This window comes from Cyprinodon variegatus, unplaced genomic scaffold (genome assembly GCF_000732505.1).
Source record: "Cyprinodon variegatus isolate N-32 unplaced genomic scaffold, C_variegatus-1.0 Scaffold180, whole genome shotgun sequence".
Classification (NCBI taxonomy): Eukaryota; Metazoa; Chordata; class Actinopteri; order Cyprinodontiformes; family Cyprinodontidae; genus Cyprinodon; species Cyprinodon variegatus.
The window spans coordinates 484647-501795 of NW_015150633.1; the positions used below are offsets into that span (position 1 = coordinate 484647).

General features: G+C 37.2%; 1 protein-coding gene across 1 annotated transcript in view; it reads right to left on the reverse strand.

Moving 5' to 3' along the window:
• nf2 (neurofibromin 2 (merlin)) overlaps nucleotides 1-17149 on the reverse strand; it is a 42335-nt gene that overhangs the window by 12393 nt on the left and 12793 nt on the right. Inside the window, exons 5-13 of the mRNA XM_015378862.1 lie at nucleotides 10245-10313; nucleotides 9995-10077; nucleotides 7114-7189; nucleotides 5890-6024; nucleotides 5688-5762; nucleotides 5488-5601; nucleotides 4176-4298; nucleotides 3613-3830; nucleotides 2377-2482 (exon numbers count right to left, since the gene is read on the reverse strand). Coding sequence (XP_015234348.1) covers nucleotides 2377-2482; nucleotides 3613-3830; nucleotides 4176-4298; nucleotides 5488-5601; nucleotides 5688-5762; nucleotides 5890-6024; nucleotides 7114-7189; nucleotides 9995-10077; nucleotides 10245-10313 — 999 coding nt within the window. The remainder of the gene's footprint in view (nucleotides 1-2376; nucleotides 2483-3612; nucleotides 3831-4175; nucleotides 4299-5487; nucleotides 5602-5687; nucleotides 5763-5889; nucleotides 6025-7113; nucleotides 7190-9994; nucleotides 10078-10244; nucleotides 10314-17149) is intronic.

The window sequence follows — 17149 nt, forward strand, 5'->3', positions numbered from 1 at the left end:
TGCATTTGCCTCAGACATTTATTCCATTTCCAAACCTGATTAGTTTTGCTCGGAGTTGAAGGGCTGCTGGGGCGTAGTCATGATGTCGTTTGTTGAAAGGTGGGAGAAGGCCAGTAAAGATTTCCAGTACATTACACGGGTCAATACAGTGACAGACAACAGGGAAAAAGAACAGCTCAATCCTATAGCGGATTCAGAAGCACCAACAAGTAGGGTTCGGTATGTTGGGAAAAAAAAGAAAAAAACACTGCAGGTTGTCAATTAGTTGAGAACATGAACTCCCTACTGAAAACAGCTTGGGATTAAAACTACAACCCATCTTGCTGTGTTATGTTACGTTTTTTCGTTTCTTTAGAGTGTAACTCGCCCCATATGAAAACATAACCATATGAAAACATGTCTCGCTCCGCCTAGCTAGGAGCTAGGCGGAGCGAGACATGCATCAGGCTGTTGTCAGGTTAGTAGGCCCTAGCTGTCAGGTCATGGTGTTGCGCGCACTGATACGAACAGAGAAAAAATAGGACCAAGTGATAACGACGTGTGACTTTTTCCACTACAATGTTTTTGGGATGCAAAAATATCGCTCTTTTGAACACATAATGTTTTGGGAAGAGAAACGTTTTATTTCGCTGGGTCTAGCAAACCTGCCGGACTACTTTCGGCTTGACCAAAGCTGGACGAGAACTCTGCTCACAGGATGCTGCCAGGGGTAAGTCAGTGTGATTGCATGACACTGGTGATGGGGATGCCATACAGATTCATGTCAAAAATCCCGAACTATCCCTTTAAGTAGCAGGAGGTGAGCATTAGGGAAGCACAGGTGTGGTCAGGAAGTGACATCTAACTTAGCTTAGAAATACGAAAGAATGGAGAGTAAACACCCCCTGGTAATAGAGGGGGTAAAAATAGAGGAACAGAAGAAGGCTTAGCCTTTACAACGCTGAAGCGGCTGGACAGAATGCTTCAACTATGGAGGCAAGGCTCTGAGTGAGTTGTATCCATACCCGAACACGGGGCTATGATGACTCCCATTTAGACTGAAAAGAAAAATCAGCAGTTATCGCCACTGTTCAACAACACTAAACGGTTTTAGGAGAAATACTGTAGAACTGAACACGCTTACATGAAAATGTAAAAAAAAATACAAATAAGCCGTAAAAACATTACTGTATATCTTTCAATAAGTCTGTTGGGGATAGATTTCTTTTACCATCATCTGGTGGAGTAACAGCGCAACAGAGCAAATGACTTAAAGAAGCTAAACAATAGAGAAGACTAGTTCTCCTGTAGGAACTCCTCTAGAACCTCTGGGGATTTAAAAAAAAAAAAGAAAAATCCTTCATAAAAGGAGCATAAACTTGAGAAAACAGGTATGCAACAATCAGTGTTTTCAGTCTCAGACTTCTCCAAGTCTGATGTGAGACTGACTGCTGCATAAGATCGCTCCTGCCTACATCTACAACAACTGCTTTGCTGACCCCTTTGGATCGAGCTATCTGCAGGAGTTTAGTTGCACTTTTAAGTGTTGTTGTAGTCAGAACCAAGACAATCATTTCAAAGCCTTAATATTTGTTAAACAATGGCTCAACTTTCAGAGCCTAGAGGTTGATTTTTGTCTTAATGTACTTTATGTCGCCTGTTTTTCAACGTTTGCTTCATATTTTAAACAGAACAAAGGGTAAACTAGTATATGTAGCATAAGAAGCTAAATGAGCAGATATTTAGGAATTTTAATTTCTTGACGATTTAGAGTATTTATCCTAATTATTTCATTGTCAGGTGTTTAAGCAAACCAGTTAGCCTTTTGCATCCCATTGTCTTCCCACACTTTGCTATCTTGTCCATTCCATCTTCTATTCTTTACCTTAAAAACAAAGCATTTTTGTAATGTTGTAATTAAACTATGACACAATGAGTACTTAAAGGAGCCGTGTAAATGAACATTAAAAGTCTCAAGTGTATTTAAATTTGGTTCTGATAAAAATTTGGGACATTTAACCCTTAAAATATTAATATCTCCCATGATGAAATGTAAGACTCTTAGGGATCTCCAGATTGTGGATATGAAATATTGGAATTATGTAACATTTTCTTACAGCAGAAAACAAGTAAAATACATGAGAGTTACCATGACTCCAAAACATTACTTAGATGCCAACTGATATACTATCAGTAAGTCTCTGAAAAAATGGTGTCATTTAGTACCAAAAGAAGTCAGGTGTGAAACACCTTGTTGCCACTTGCAGTGTTTATGTTACACAGCATAGGGACATTTTTAAACCTTTTTGTGTGATAGTGACACATTACTTAGACTCTACATACTTATATGTGGCACATGTCTGTACAGGGAAGTCTGACATGCCCCCATTCTATTACCGTGTAGATAGCCTTGCTGGTAATCTCCAGCAGCTTGTTCTTTGCCCTGCGCTCTGAATCCCTTGCTTCCTGCAGGTCCTGCTTCAGCTGATCCGCCTCTTTTGCTCTGAAAAAAAAAAAAGCAGACAGAAAACAGAACCCATTAATTTACCTTATAGACTTAGTAAAATATATGATATAAAGTGAATCTATACAATCTTCAATAATTACACACTGTGATTCATAGGTGATCGGTGAAAAACACAACTGCAATTATTGTAAACCTCCTTTTTACCAATTAGTGTGCAAGCAGAGATGTAGTAGTGTTTTCTCTACCCAGTAATTATGTTTTCTCCCCTTTTTGCTCATTTTCCTGAACATTCAGAAGATGTGGGTGAGCTATGTGCCTCTAGCGTTTGAGTGGATGTAGTCATTTACATGTTGAGTGGTGCTGGTTTAAATTTCCCTGCTGCAGTAAAGTGCTCATCCAGAAATTGCAGTTACACCCAAGTGGTTAATGGTGCCTTTTTAAAATGATTGCCTAATAAACCGTGAAGTAGAACCTGTGAAGTGATATCAGTGATAGCATGTGTACTGCTATGCTATGAAATTGAAATGATTGTCTTTTTTTTTTTTTGTGGTTTATGGAGAAGTGACTGAAAATCTCATTTTTCCAAGTCAAGAATGGATGTTCTGCTTTATTACCAATCTCATCTTTTGCAGAGGGACATACTTTGGAGAAAATCAAAAGTAAAAAGAGATAATTTCTAAGAATCCTCCAGCTTTAATCTTTTGGACAGCCAGCAATTAAAATGCCTCGAATCGAATTAAGAGCCCCTAATGAATAAAAGGTTTCACCCCTTGTTTTAGCCCTGGGTGTTGTAAAAATGTTTAACCAGCTGTATTTCCAAATAATTAAATAAGTGAATAAGCATGAAGTTTGTTTGTGCTCCACAAAATCAGAGGGAACAAGAGCTGTGGGTTATTTTTGAAGTACCTTTTAAAGCTTAATTATTTGAAGGGTTCATATACTTAACATAAGACAACAAATGTAACACAAATAGGGAATCAGTTATTTAAAGATTTATGTTTTTGCGTTTATGAGAAATAGAAATTACATGACTTCATTATAAATAGTGATTCAAGCAATAAGAAAGACAGAAAATGTGCCACTTCTAAAAATCTATACTCTATAGTGGTTTGAGAAGAGATCACACACTTTATTTTCCACCACCCATTCCTTTGTTCTCTCCTCACCTCCTTTCTGACTCCTCAGCCATCTTGAGCGCTCGCATCTCAGCCTCCAGCATCTTCTGTTCCATAATGCGCCGCTCCTCCTGGCCACGCATGGCGGTCACTTTGATGCGCTGCATCTCTGTCTCAGCCTCGGCAGCTTTCTGGGCCAACAGCTTGGCCTCCTCCTCAGCGATCTGGGCCTTTTCAGCCAGCAGGTCTGCCGTCTGTTCTGAGCGCAGCTGGAGTGGAGAAGGATGTGGGGAAAATAGAGCTCACATTAGCAAGAGGACGTGAAGAAGAAAGTCAAAACTGACAAAGAAAATAGACAAGTAAATCCAACTACGACAGATGAAGGAGGTTGTTGAGGAGAGGATTGGAGTAAATAATGAGGAGACTGAGCTGATTTTCAGAGAATTCATGAAACTATTCCAGAAGGAGGCAACACAATAGGAGACGATAAACTATAAGCAACAGCTGTTTTAGAATTCAGTTTGTTAACTTCTCCTGCTCTGAAACATTCTTTTATGTGTCATTACAAACAAAATGGCAAGAACCTGATCGTAAAAACAACATTTGTAACCTACAAGTGCTTCATTGGCCATGTGAGCCTCGTCCTGCAGCTGAATGAGCCTCCTCTCCAGCTCGTCCCTGACTCTCTCTGCCTCTTCTCGCAGCTGCTTCTCCCTCTGCAAACGCTGTCGCTCTACCTGCATGACACAAACAGCGGAGAACCATTAAGAAATGCTCTTATGTAACATTTAAAAGAAACAAATACAATAAAGAGAACCAAAGAATAATGGATAAAAACAATAGGCCTTTGACTTTGATCACAAGGTTGCAAAAATATGCTGTGAATAAAAAATACAAATTAGCTACAGTCAGGCATTGCATAGCTTAAAATGCAAAATATGAAAACATGCACATATTCTAAATACTAAAAATAATCAACAAAGAAATCCTGCAGCAGCAGCAGCAGCAGTATAGGCTAATTAATGTAAGGATCAAGCTAAATAATAATCTAAATCTAAAACTATCTTAAAGATAGTTTGAAAACAACATGATAAAATGAAATAGATCTTTATTGTCATTATACCAACCTACAATGTATCGCAAAATTGGTCCAGTGATCAATAAAGGTGCAAATATAAACCTAAGAACTGCCATGTTTAATCCAAATTTGTTCAGTAGGAATATAAATAGTGTTATAAACAGGTAATTTAATATTTATATACTAAACTATTATAATTATTGAACAGCAAATAAAAAGTAAGAAAATAATGACATTTTCCTTTATTACAGTATCTGTGGATTTTAAAAGATCCCCAGCCTGAGGCTAACGGCGTTTAAAAGAATGGCATAAAAACATGTGGGAATGCTCATATTTTAGCATAAACAGAACCAGAGATTGCCTAACTTTACTCTTGCTTTGTTGACTTGTTTTCCTGAGTCTCAGGGACTTTAAATGTGTAAGAAATGTGCAATCAAACCAACAGAGCAATGTCACAGAGTTACAGCTAGTGCTTTTGGGCACCATCAACAGAAGCTGTGATCTGCTGCAGATGTACTGCATAAGCTAAGCATGTTTTCACATAAAATTTTAGTCCATAAATCATAAATAGAAGATACATCATTTCTTCTCTGGGTGTCTTTATAGTCCATTTGCGCTACTGTAAATGAACTACTTCATCCTCGCCTTTGCATGTGTGATGAGACTCACATCTTTAGATGGGTCGGAGGTTTCTTTGTCCTGGAGCAGTTTTTAAAAGTTTCAAACCTACCGCACAGGATACTAGGTAATAGAGGTAATGAAACAGCTGTGGCGTAAAGGGGCGTCTGTGGATAACAGTGATAGGTTAGTAAAATCCAACCACCTCAGTATCGCCCGGTTTTCACTACCTGCTTTCTGGCCCTCTCTTCTCTAGCCTGGGCCTTCATCTGCTGGACTTCAAGAGAGTCCACTCGCCGTCGGCGCATAAACAGGTCATGGTTCCCTATGCACAGCTGCAGGATCTAAAAGGTGGGATCCAAAGCATACATTAGTTCAAATCACATCAGCGACATTATCTTTCATAGCAGTTTACTTCTGCTGAGCTTACCAGCTTGTTGACTCTTAGTCGGGAAGAGTTAAACTTGAAGACGTTGGTTTTCTTGTCCAGAGGTTTGATGGTAAACTGATTGTTGAGGAAAGAAAAAATGCCATTTTTTTTATTGCACAAAATTTGATTAGCTCTCTTTTTATGAAACAGTTTTGGTTAGTAATTGCTCTCAGTATGGAGTTTGACCAGTAGACTCTCCCACCTCCTTGTCGCTGTAGGATATGTTGCGGATCTCATTCCATGGAAAGGAACACTTGGGTGTCAGCTTGTTTTCTGGCTCGAAGATATGCAGACCAAGGGCATCCACTCCCAGCAGAAGATCTGTTCCCTTTTTATTCTACACCACATGAAAAGAAATAAAGATTTTCCAGTACCTGACATAAGCTAGCAGCTGTGAGACATGCATTGCGCAACCGTTCTGCTCGCCCCAACATTTAGTTCAAATCGAGCTGAGCATTGAAGAACATCTTCTCCACTTGTTAGTTTTTAAAAAGCTGAGTCTCAGAATGTCGATGGATTTTACACGTCCGCATTATTCAAAGCTTGATCCAGCTCAGGTTCAGTTTCTGTGCTACAGTCTTGTTTTGTCATTTATGTGGATTCCTAAAACTGTTCATATTGTGACTCAAGATATCTCTAAGAAATAAATCGCTGCTTCAGTTCAGTTTATAACTCTAAATATAACAGATATTTCTACAGTAAGCTTTAAATACAATAATTAGGCATAAAATTATGACCAAGCAAATATCAGTCTACCCTGCAAAACACTGAGCCCTTGACTCCATCAGATCCCTGAAAGATGTGCTGTTGTATCACTGCTGATAGGAGAATTTCCTTTAGAACCTGCATATTTAAGTTTGGAGCCCACATAAAGCCCTCAAACTAATTCCTTTGCAACTCATACCCACCACGTTTGCTTTCTGATAAGATGTATCATCTCTAATAGCTAAGAAGAGTGTACGTGCTCTCTAAAAGTAGGTGATATTCTATCCACATGGGTATCAGCACCTAATGCCTCCCAGCAGCACATTGTCCAAAAACATTGCACTTCCTTTTTAATATACAGTAACCACTTACAGCACCCATAATGAAAAAAAATAATCCATATTATAATTATAAGGGTATGCCTGACTGGAGAATCGAACCTGAAAAAAATGAGGATGGTCAGATAAATGATGGGATGGTTAATTATGAAATAGGGATACAGATAATTGGACTAAAGGATAGTTTGATAATGAGCTAACAGCTGGAGCTTTTAGACAATGAAAGATTATAAACGGTTCTATAATCCAATTTCATCCAGATTAAATATATGTGTATGAAAGAATATAAACTCTTAAATAATAATTCAGTATTTTCCAAAAAGTTTAAAGCCCGCTTAGGAGCACCGTAACATGACAAAATAATCAATACAGCATCGACTCACCCTGATTAGAAAATAATTGACGCCATACATGTCCAAGTCCTGGGCTATTTTCAAATACTCCATCTCAGCTTCATCCCTAGTTCAATGATAAAGGAGAGGGAGAAAAAGATTGAGAGGAAACCAAAGGATTGTAGAAAAGATGGATGGAAGAAGAGAAAAGGAGAAACAGAAGAGGAGAAAAAAAAGATCAAACCATGTTTCCTTTCCTTTTCTGTGCAGAGCATGGTATGCTGTGAGATCTATAAAAACTGTCACACAGCTCTTACAAGGGCAAAAACAACAAAAACATATAGGCTGAATACCAGCGAAAAAGGCACAAGTCTATAACAGATTTCAGAGGTCATGTTTGATGGAAAACGAGTCTTGTTCTGATGCTTCCATGAAAGTAAATATTGCTGGAGAGAAAACAAAGGCATCAATGTCTTCTCCTCTCTCCATTTTCTACCAGAACTCTGGCAGCTGTTATTCAGGGTCACATAAGGAAAAAAACTAAGATCATTAGCGTACTTTAATAACAGAGTCTGCTTGGTCTGGGTGGTTAGAGGATGTGTGCCAAGTAGATGGAAACCGCTTTTTAGACAGGATCTAAATATATTCACACAGTGAGGCGTGATTTATGCAGGGAAGTATAGAGCTGCAAAGCATTTCGCTTCACCCTGCATTGAACATATAAATGCAAATGGCAGGTCAGTCAGGCACTTTGATGTGGTGCTTGCATGTCAACCTGGAATCAAGTTCAAAAAGCGAGTGGACCAGTATACAGATGAGGGGACCCCATTAAAACAAGGTGATCGACTTCCTCCCACTGCCAGGAGCATCAGTGTTCTCCTTACATTGATTGCTTCCAAGGGCAAACCTACAAAATACTTCAGAAGAAGAAGTCTGCAAAGTGAATTTGACTAGAAAAAAGTATGCTTTACATGTTTTTTTAAACGATAAAAAAGTGTTGAACATATTTCAGACAAATGAGCAAAAACCCCAAATTTGGACACCTAGACAATGAACCTTTTGTCCATTTGTTTTTATTTATTTTTGCAAAACAGTGGAATTGATAAGCATCTGTAAGTTTAACAAATTGAACCTAGTTCTGAACATGAATTAGGCCATTTTAACACATGAACATGCCTTTATCTGAGCACTTCCACTTCAGCTATGTGTGTTTGTCCAGGTCTTTTGCAGCCTGTAACTGTGTGTAGAGTGGTTCTGCATTAAAGCTTACCTTCCCATCAACTAGGACCAGTTTTTCTGTCTTTGTTTAAATAAAGAATTCCAGCAGCCTTTGCTGTTAAGCAAACTCTCTTTGTCTAACATCTCCTTTCTTGTTACTCTTCATAAATGTTGCAGTGGAGTTATAGATCCCATTAAAGATTCCATCTCCACACCTGTCCGATTAGGTGGATGTCCATTTTCCTATTACGAGTGAATAACGCTCCATCAAATGTTCAAAGCATAGGATATTGTTCAAACTCCAGTTTAAACATGTCCACAACAAGTTTGTTTTAAATGAATGTTCCTAAGCAAACTTCTAATGCCTTAATAGAACTGCTGTAACATCTGTATTTAAACTCATTCCTAGGCTGACTTTCCTTCTAAGGCGTCTTCTAAATGTAGCTGGCTGCAGTGAGTTTTATTTCCATCCATCAGGATAAAGATGAACTATCATTTTTCTTCTAGTTCACAATGATGTTCTACTTGTTGATAGTCTGTCACACAAATGTCCAAAAACGTACATTGAAGTTTGTTGTAACATGAAAAAATTTGAAAACCTTCTAAAAATTCAAGTCATTTTTTATTTCATTTCACTGTATTGTAAACATTCTGCTATGTTAGTCCATCATAAACTGCAGGATTTGAATAACAATTTCCATTTGCAATGGTAACTAGTAAAAACTAACTAGGTACATTTTGGAATATTAGATATTGTTGGTTATTGTGATAAAACCCCACTGTTACATAATGCAGGACATTAGTAATACTGTATATCCAATTAGATGTTAAAATAATGCATATTGGAGGTGGAAAAAAAAAATAAGTCCGAACTTCAGAGATCAAATAGCAGATTAAACCTTTTGTTTGTGTTTTTTTCTGCTAATTAAACACTATTTTAATTCATTGTTCAACTCTATAAAGGTTAATTATTGTGAATTCATGCTATTATTTAGATATAATGCAACCAGTAAAGCTGATCTCATCACTTCTGTCTGTCTTAAATCAGACCACCAGTGGCCTTCAACCCAAAATTCACATCTATTCTGAAGGGAAATACAAAAAAAAAAAAAAAAAAAAAAAACAACAGAAACTCCTCCTCAGCTCCTAACGATAAAAGGATTATTGATCAGCACTAGAAGCTTAGTGATTACTTATCAAAGCACTGAGGGACTCAGGCTTTTAAAAGTCCATTTTGAGCTAAAATGTTCCCCCCACACAGTTTTAAGGCCCTCTGCATTCCCAACAGCTGCTTACATCTATTTCACTTTGGCTTTGCAGAGGAACACAATTCAAGGCACAATCACCTTAGTTTCATTAATCATCATTTTACATTTTTTTAGACCACTTATGTCATCATCTTTTTTGGAGCTTTCAGCCATTTTCTGGATTTGGCAACTCTGTTTGATTTTAGGTAGAGTACATTAGCTTTAAAGGCAAATGATTGCATACTGCAGAAAATAAATGATCCACTTCAAGAGATGAATAGTGAATTAGTGTCACCAATTATTTAACTTCCCATCAAAATTATATTTTACGAACTGAATTATATTTTACGAACTACTAGTTACATCACAGCACCTGAGCGCTTATTTATGTGCCGAGCCTTAAGCAGATCCAATGTCACCTCAAACTTTAAACTTCAGAGCAGTCTACTCATGAGCAGCTGGCTTACTTTGTTCTGCCTCTGTGCTCAGCATAGCATGCAGTGATCCTCTCCTCCCACATTTCTGCAGTCATCTGGTACAGGTTAATAACCTGAAATTGAAAAAGGCAGGCATAAATATGCAGAAAGGCTCACGGGCAAATATGGTATATATTAAAACACCACATACTGTTCAATCCAGGCACATGGTAAGATAAAATGACAAATATGTCAGCACCCTGTCTCATGAGTGACAGTAATCGAACCAGCAATCACTCACTCTCTTTGGCAGCAGTTCCTCCTGAGCCAGGAAGCCTGGTTTATGAACCTCGGGGTCATAATCTCCATACTGTAAAAGAACAAAAGCAGGCCAACAATTATTATTCTACGCAGATCTACTCCTGCTTTATCTGCAAAAGCCTACCAACACCTTGTCTCTGGCTGCGTTTCAGTCTCCAAGGGCTTTTTAGCTGATGTTTTATGGTCAGTAATAATTCCTGTGACCAGCGAAGGATGCTGTTCAACCTACTATATTTAACCATGCGATCAACAGGAATGCTAAAAAACATTTCCAATTCTTTTATTTCCTCCTATTTTAAACCTTCAGAAGCCAAAATCTTTATCACCAGGTCATAGCTTTACAAAATCAGATGTTTAGAAAATGGGCCATAGAATTAATGGCTAATAAAATCTATTTTTAGTGGTAAAACCCATCGACAACAATCAACATGGACAACAAGTAAGAGACAGTCTAAGAAAACAACTTTTATGAGAACATATTGTGTATCAGTTTTTGTGAAGTAGGAGAATACAACTTAAAAGTGAAAATAGATGATGGATTTAATTCACAAGCTCCTGTTTTAGAAAAATACAACCCGTTTTTTAGGTTAGACTTTAACATGACTAACTAACAGTGAAGAATAGATTTATGCTATTAAAATATCTAAACACTTGTTTGAATATTTTAGAGCGCTTGAACTGCTAGTTAATTATAAGACAAAACATTTCAGCCTTTGAGATCAGCTCATTTTGCCAGAAGTGTTAAAGTACTTATTAAATAGTATTTGAATATAACTATCTGAGCACATGTAAATCCTCCACATATTATATATTTCCAACATATCTAATCCCAAAGCAAACTTCTCATACCTGTAAAACACTACTTGGAAATAAAGCTTTTACTGATTTCAAAGCACAAACCATACATAAATAAAAACAAATATTTTTTCAGGCCTTTTGGGTTATCATACTTCCTTGTTATAAAGCTCTCCATCCAACCTCACTGAGCCTTAGCTGTTTTGCAAGCAAAAATGGGCAAAAAATTTCAGTCTCTCTATGTGGAAAAACTGATAGAGACATACTCTAAGTGACTTGCAGCTGTAATTGCAGCAAAAGGTGGCGCTACAAGGTATTAAATCAAGGGGTTAGATAATTTTGCACACACCATTTTTCAAGTTTTATTTGTTAAAATATCAAATAAATTTCATTTCATTTTGTGACTGTGTCCCATTTGTTGATTCTTCACAGAAAAATTAAAATTTTATATCTTTATATTTTGAGAGGTGGCAAAACATCAAACAGTTTAAGGGTGTCGAATAATTTCTCCAAGGCACTGTAACAAATAATTTAGATTATTACCAAGTTCAAGTCTGAAACCAGGACATAGAGGAACTCGCATTTATAAGATCAATTTACTGAATGCTGAATCTAAAACACCAGGAAAATAATTACAGATATTTAGACTTGAAGCTTTTTTAATCAGATCCATCTTTTAAGTTTTCCATCATCATAATCGTGTCATTTACTCCTGGGGGTTTTAACCTTTTTATTTCTAGTTGCTAAATAATGTTTCATAAAGTGATTAACTGAGGTAATAAAGCATCACTAACCTCAAAATTGCATGAACATTTCTGAGCACCAAAGGACAGCTTATCAGTGTCATAGTAAGATCAACTACTATTCATCCAAAAGATAAAACTGTTTTAACACCGCTGTGAAAGAAACATCACAACAATGAGACAAATTTAAAGGGACAGAATTTACCCACAACAACGTTTCCATATGTCTCAATTTTTTTATTCCTCTAAATTTTCTATAGTGTAAAAAATCACATCTGCTCAATTAAGGTCTGTAAACACTAACAGTATGAAGCACAATTAAATGCATAAAAATAAAACGACTCAGCTGTTAGGAATTAAGAAGTTAAGAAACCACAAACCAAACACTGCTACAAAGGCATCATCCAACATACATATATGGTATAAATAGACTGTATAATTTCAAAAATAGGTTCTTTATAGCAGAAACTCTGAAACAAAAAGATATATAAATAGAAGGTTTTACAAGGTAAAATGTTATCTATAAAACCAATCAGACACACTTGTATTGTTATTTGATGACATTTATAAAAGATGGAGTTTAGGCTGTTTGTTGTTCTAGAGCATACATGTCATTGGCAATGACCACAGAAAAGGAGTCCAGCAATCTGTTAATCTTGGAAGAATATTAATTCAATCCCAATTAATACATGACCATCATGTTCCGGTGAAAAAAAATGTATCATGGGTGGAACACATTTCAGACATCTGCCAAGCAAGGCGGTGGAGAGATTATTTTGAAGCCATGAGAACATGACAGCTTAGGCCGGACATAAACCGTACAATATTTTGTACAGTTTATTATTGTGTATTTATTTTGTGCAGCTACAGCTGAAACTCAAAAAGTTAAACGGCTCACAATATGTGTTCTTACACTATCCGGCCCGATGCTCTGATGCGATGTAACTGCTCACACTGTACATATGTCCAAGAACCACATATCGGACTGAGCACTGAGAGATTGTGCTGGTCGGACCCGTCATTCTGGAAGAAGAAGAAGAATTCCCTAGTCTGCACATGCCCAGTGGGCGATGTTCTGGTAAATTGGCTCGTAGAAGCTTGTAGCTCTGCTTTAAAAGCAGGATTTGCTCACGAACACCTTACTAGGGTCTGATCCAAAGATCCGCACAACTGGAGAATCGGCTTGAAAAGGGAAAAAACTCGTACAGTGTATGCCTGGCTTTAGAGTCAAGCAGTTAACATTAAACTCCTCTGTATTGCAAAATGTTCTCAAAATTATTATTGTTTCATTATATAAAGCCGTTGCGTGTTTTTTTTTTTTTTACATTAAATTGTAACTTGAGGTAAACTGAGATGGAAAAATATCAGATATAAAAACATAACCTGACCTCTACACTAAGTGGTTTTATCATTTAGTTCAAGTTTAAATTTGAGCCTAGATAAAGTAATGTCCTAATCCTCAACTTTTTTAGAAACAGAAAAACAAAAACAAAAAAAGAGTTGAACCAGTAAGCCATACCAATTTACAGCTGTTTCAAAGGCAGCAGTAATCCCATTACCCTTCTTGCTTAATTATTATCAATAAAACCTTCTCTGAAACTGTCTTTTATTCTTGCTATTCAGATAGGAATAAAAAAAATGTATTGGAATAAAGGTAAATATACAAGAAGGCATCAACTCCACTAAAATAAAAAATCTATATCTTATAGACATTAAAGCTGCCTTGAAGTGTGACCCCCTTCTGCTAATGTAAGGCTGGTATAATGATGCTTTAACTCAAGTCAAAGCACTACAGCGGTTTCCACCGTGTAATACACTCAGCCACTCAGATGGAGCGATTATTCTGCTCAAAAACAGATCATGAGGTGGTGAGGAGAGAAAGAGAGGCTGCCAGGCACTCCTCAGCAGCTGCACTGCTTAACAAGAACCTGTTTGCTCTCTACACGTCCACTTTGGTCACACCGACTCTAATCAAAGCTGACTGCTGATGAAATGAAAACAGGCCGAGGCCTCATATTTGTGCTGTTTACCAGACAGAGGGTCCATCCACCAAGAGGCACGCGGCACCAGCTGATGTTCAGATTTTTCTCCATCCATACGCTTTTCTTTTTCACCTAGGCCTGTTAAATTGGCATGGAAAAGCCAGGTCTCCAGGGGGATCTGGGCCAGATCTTTGAGTCAGAGCTCTGGCCTGAGTAAACCCTGTCTGCCTGTCAAAAAGCTCCACCAGAGTCCTCCCCTGCTTTTCTAGTGGATTTTAAAGAGGTAGAACCTTTCAAGCAAAACCACTGAGGTGGCTGGATAATAAATGAACAAGATTTTATTGAAGCTGTTTTCACAGAATACATAAATACATATAACGCATGCTTCATTCATATCTAAGCTCTAGAGGCTCAAACTGTTTTAGATTAAAACATCAGCTGTATGAATATTAAAGTCATATATATATATATATATATATATATATATATATATATATATATATATATATATATATATATATATATATATATATATATATATATATATATATATATATATATATATATATATATATAAGTAATTTACAATTTTGAGTTTTTTATTTGACAGTACAGTTTAGCTCCCCTTTTTTAAAATGATCTACAGGCTCCTCTGATTTACTTTTCAGGTACCATAAAGCAACTTAATTAATAATAAAAAATTTAAGTGGACAATGATTGTATTGTATTTTATTTGTTTATACGTTTGTATTATATTTTAAAGGTTCTCTTCAAACGAGGACTTTTCAAGTAAAATACAAACTTACAGTATGAGCATCTAAATCAGCAGATTCGATTTTTTGTTTGCAGTCATGGCAACAGTAGAACGAAGCTGTTGAACGGAATATTACAAAACAAAATCAATCGCATTTACTTCCTGGAAAATAGCTGCAATGATTTGAAAAAGTACCATCTACATGTTCTCAGCTTTACTCTCCCTGAGGCAGGCCAAAGAGTCTTAATGATAAGAGCTCACCTGAAGGGCCGTTCTGATCAGAGGCCTACCCTGATGTCTCAGAGACGGCTTAGGCCCTCAATGACGTCACTGCTGGCTAAGATGAACCGATTCTGCAGAGTGGGGTCATCTAAAGGCAATCTTATTGTTTATTCTGAAGAAAAACTGAAATTTACATTTATAAAAAAAAAAATGCTTTATCTAATTTTTTTTATGCGGCTCTTCAAATAATCATTTCATGAATATTTGCTGTGACCAATAAAGGTGGTTATCCTTACCTTATTGTATTATCCTTGGATACATCTACAGAAAAGCAACGCAGTTTAACTATAGAAAGTTTGGTCACTTTTTGTGGCATCTCATTTAAATAGAAGGAACCAAAAGGTTTTAATTAAGCCTTGATATACTATTATATTCAATAAAAGGCAGACAGCTTAGATTACTACAACTGAAATACAACAAGGGGGAGTGGCAACCTAGTGGTTAGGGCATAGAGCTGTTGTGAGTTCGAAACCCACTCCAACAGACTGCTACTCTGGGTCTCTGAGCAAGACCCTTAACCCCCGATTGCTCCCAGGGCGCCCTACAATGGCAGCCCACGGCTCCCTGAGCGCATGGGTTAAATGCAGAGGTACATTTCTCCAATGTGAGATCAATAAAGTTTAATTATAATTATTAATTATTATCATTAACAAATCAATTAAATGGTTTAGAAAACCACATCTCAGAAAAGAGTCTTAGAAAATGCTGTGAGCCATATATTTTGTGTGTAATGTGAAAAATTCTTACAGACAAAAAACAAGCAAGTGAAAAGCTAAGATTTGCTTCCCTGCTCCTCATTGGGAGGTTGACAGACATCAGGATCAGATGAAGGGGATTTATGACTTTTTGGTAGAGAAGCCAGATACAGATAAACAAACAAAGAGAAGTGAGGGATAAGAAGTAAACAGTCTGTTTCAGTAAGTTTAAAAAAAAAACCCTAAAGGGCTCCTGTCCGTGGGATCCTCCTGGTGCAAAAACTATTTAGTACTAAAGGTGGATGCTAATAAAACAGGTTAACGAAGCATTGATTTAAGCACATAATACTGTAAACAAATAAGAATCAAAGCATACAAATTTTTGATGAGTCCACTGAGTCACATGAATGTTAGTGAAGTTCCCAAAGGATGATCCAGAATAATAAGGCAGAGGGAAGAATAAATGAATGAACTGTTGCAGTTTGGAGATCAGGGTCAAATCTTAGGAGAATAGTAGATTTTTCTAAGCAGGGTCTGGTGAAATTAATGACCAGTTACAATCTAACTTACAGTGTGCAGCTCTCTTAAAGAAATAAGCAGTAATACAGAGTTAAATAATGGCAACACTCCACTGAATACTTCAGGTCAAAACTTGCAAACCGGATGGTGGCTGTGTCCAGATTAGTTACATTTATTTACATTCTAATTTATTTTTATGACTTTTATTTACGATTTTGTCAACTTTTTCTTTCGGCTGATATTTCTGCGGTGTAGTCATCTGATTTCCCCAATAGTGGCCCCTACTGTTAACATGAAGTACTGCAAAGGATGTAATTGCTTCAGAAACGGCCAATCCTGATATTGACATTACATCCTCCGAACACGAGACGCCATTTAGACGTCGGTTTTTAGGCCAAACCTTGTTGGTCCATCATAAATCCCTTTCCTCCTGGCCATAAAAACAGTTTAAACCCAGGAACAATCAGCGTTAAAATCACCTCGACTCTGATCGGCATGCTGTGGGAACACCAGGGCCGGTTAACCCGCTAAATTACTTGATACCATTGAGCACAACATACAGACAACAGCACAACGCACCAGTCGCTCTGATTTTACAAGCTGAAAACAACTCTGATTACATTGGATAAACATAACACAGCACTGGTGAGAGGGATTTTGACAAATAGAGCAAAACAATAAAGCACACTTACTACACCCTGGCTCTCTTAGATGTTGTTCTTCATTCTTTACTTTGCTGATTTCTGTCATACTGGTAACATCGTCAACGCTAACGCAGCGTGATGGTGTCACCAGCTAGCTATTTGTATGGCCGTACATTGTACGGATTTACTAAAAAAATGACAGATTGTATGTGCTGTTTTTCTCCTAAAAACTTTGCTCAAATTTCACAAGCAGCTGGAGTTGGAAAATTTTACTTTCGCTGCTCGCGCGCCACATCAACCAATCAGAGAAGTTGATCTGGGAGCTGGCAGGGAGATAAATAGTGCTGCTTGTGCAGCTATGATCACTACACTGAGACTGTTTATTAACGCATAAATTAACTTAAAATTTTGAAACCTGCCGGCAAAATATGCCCGCTTTTATTATTCTGATGCTTGCAGTTTGTATCGTAT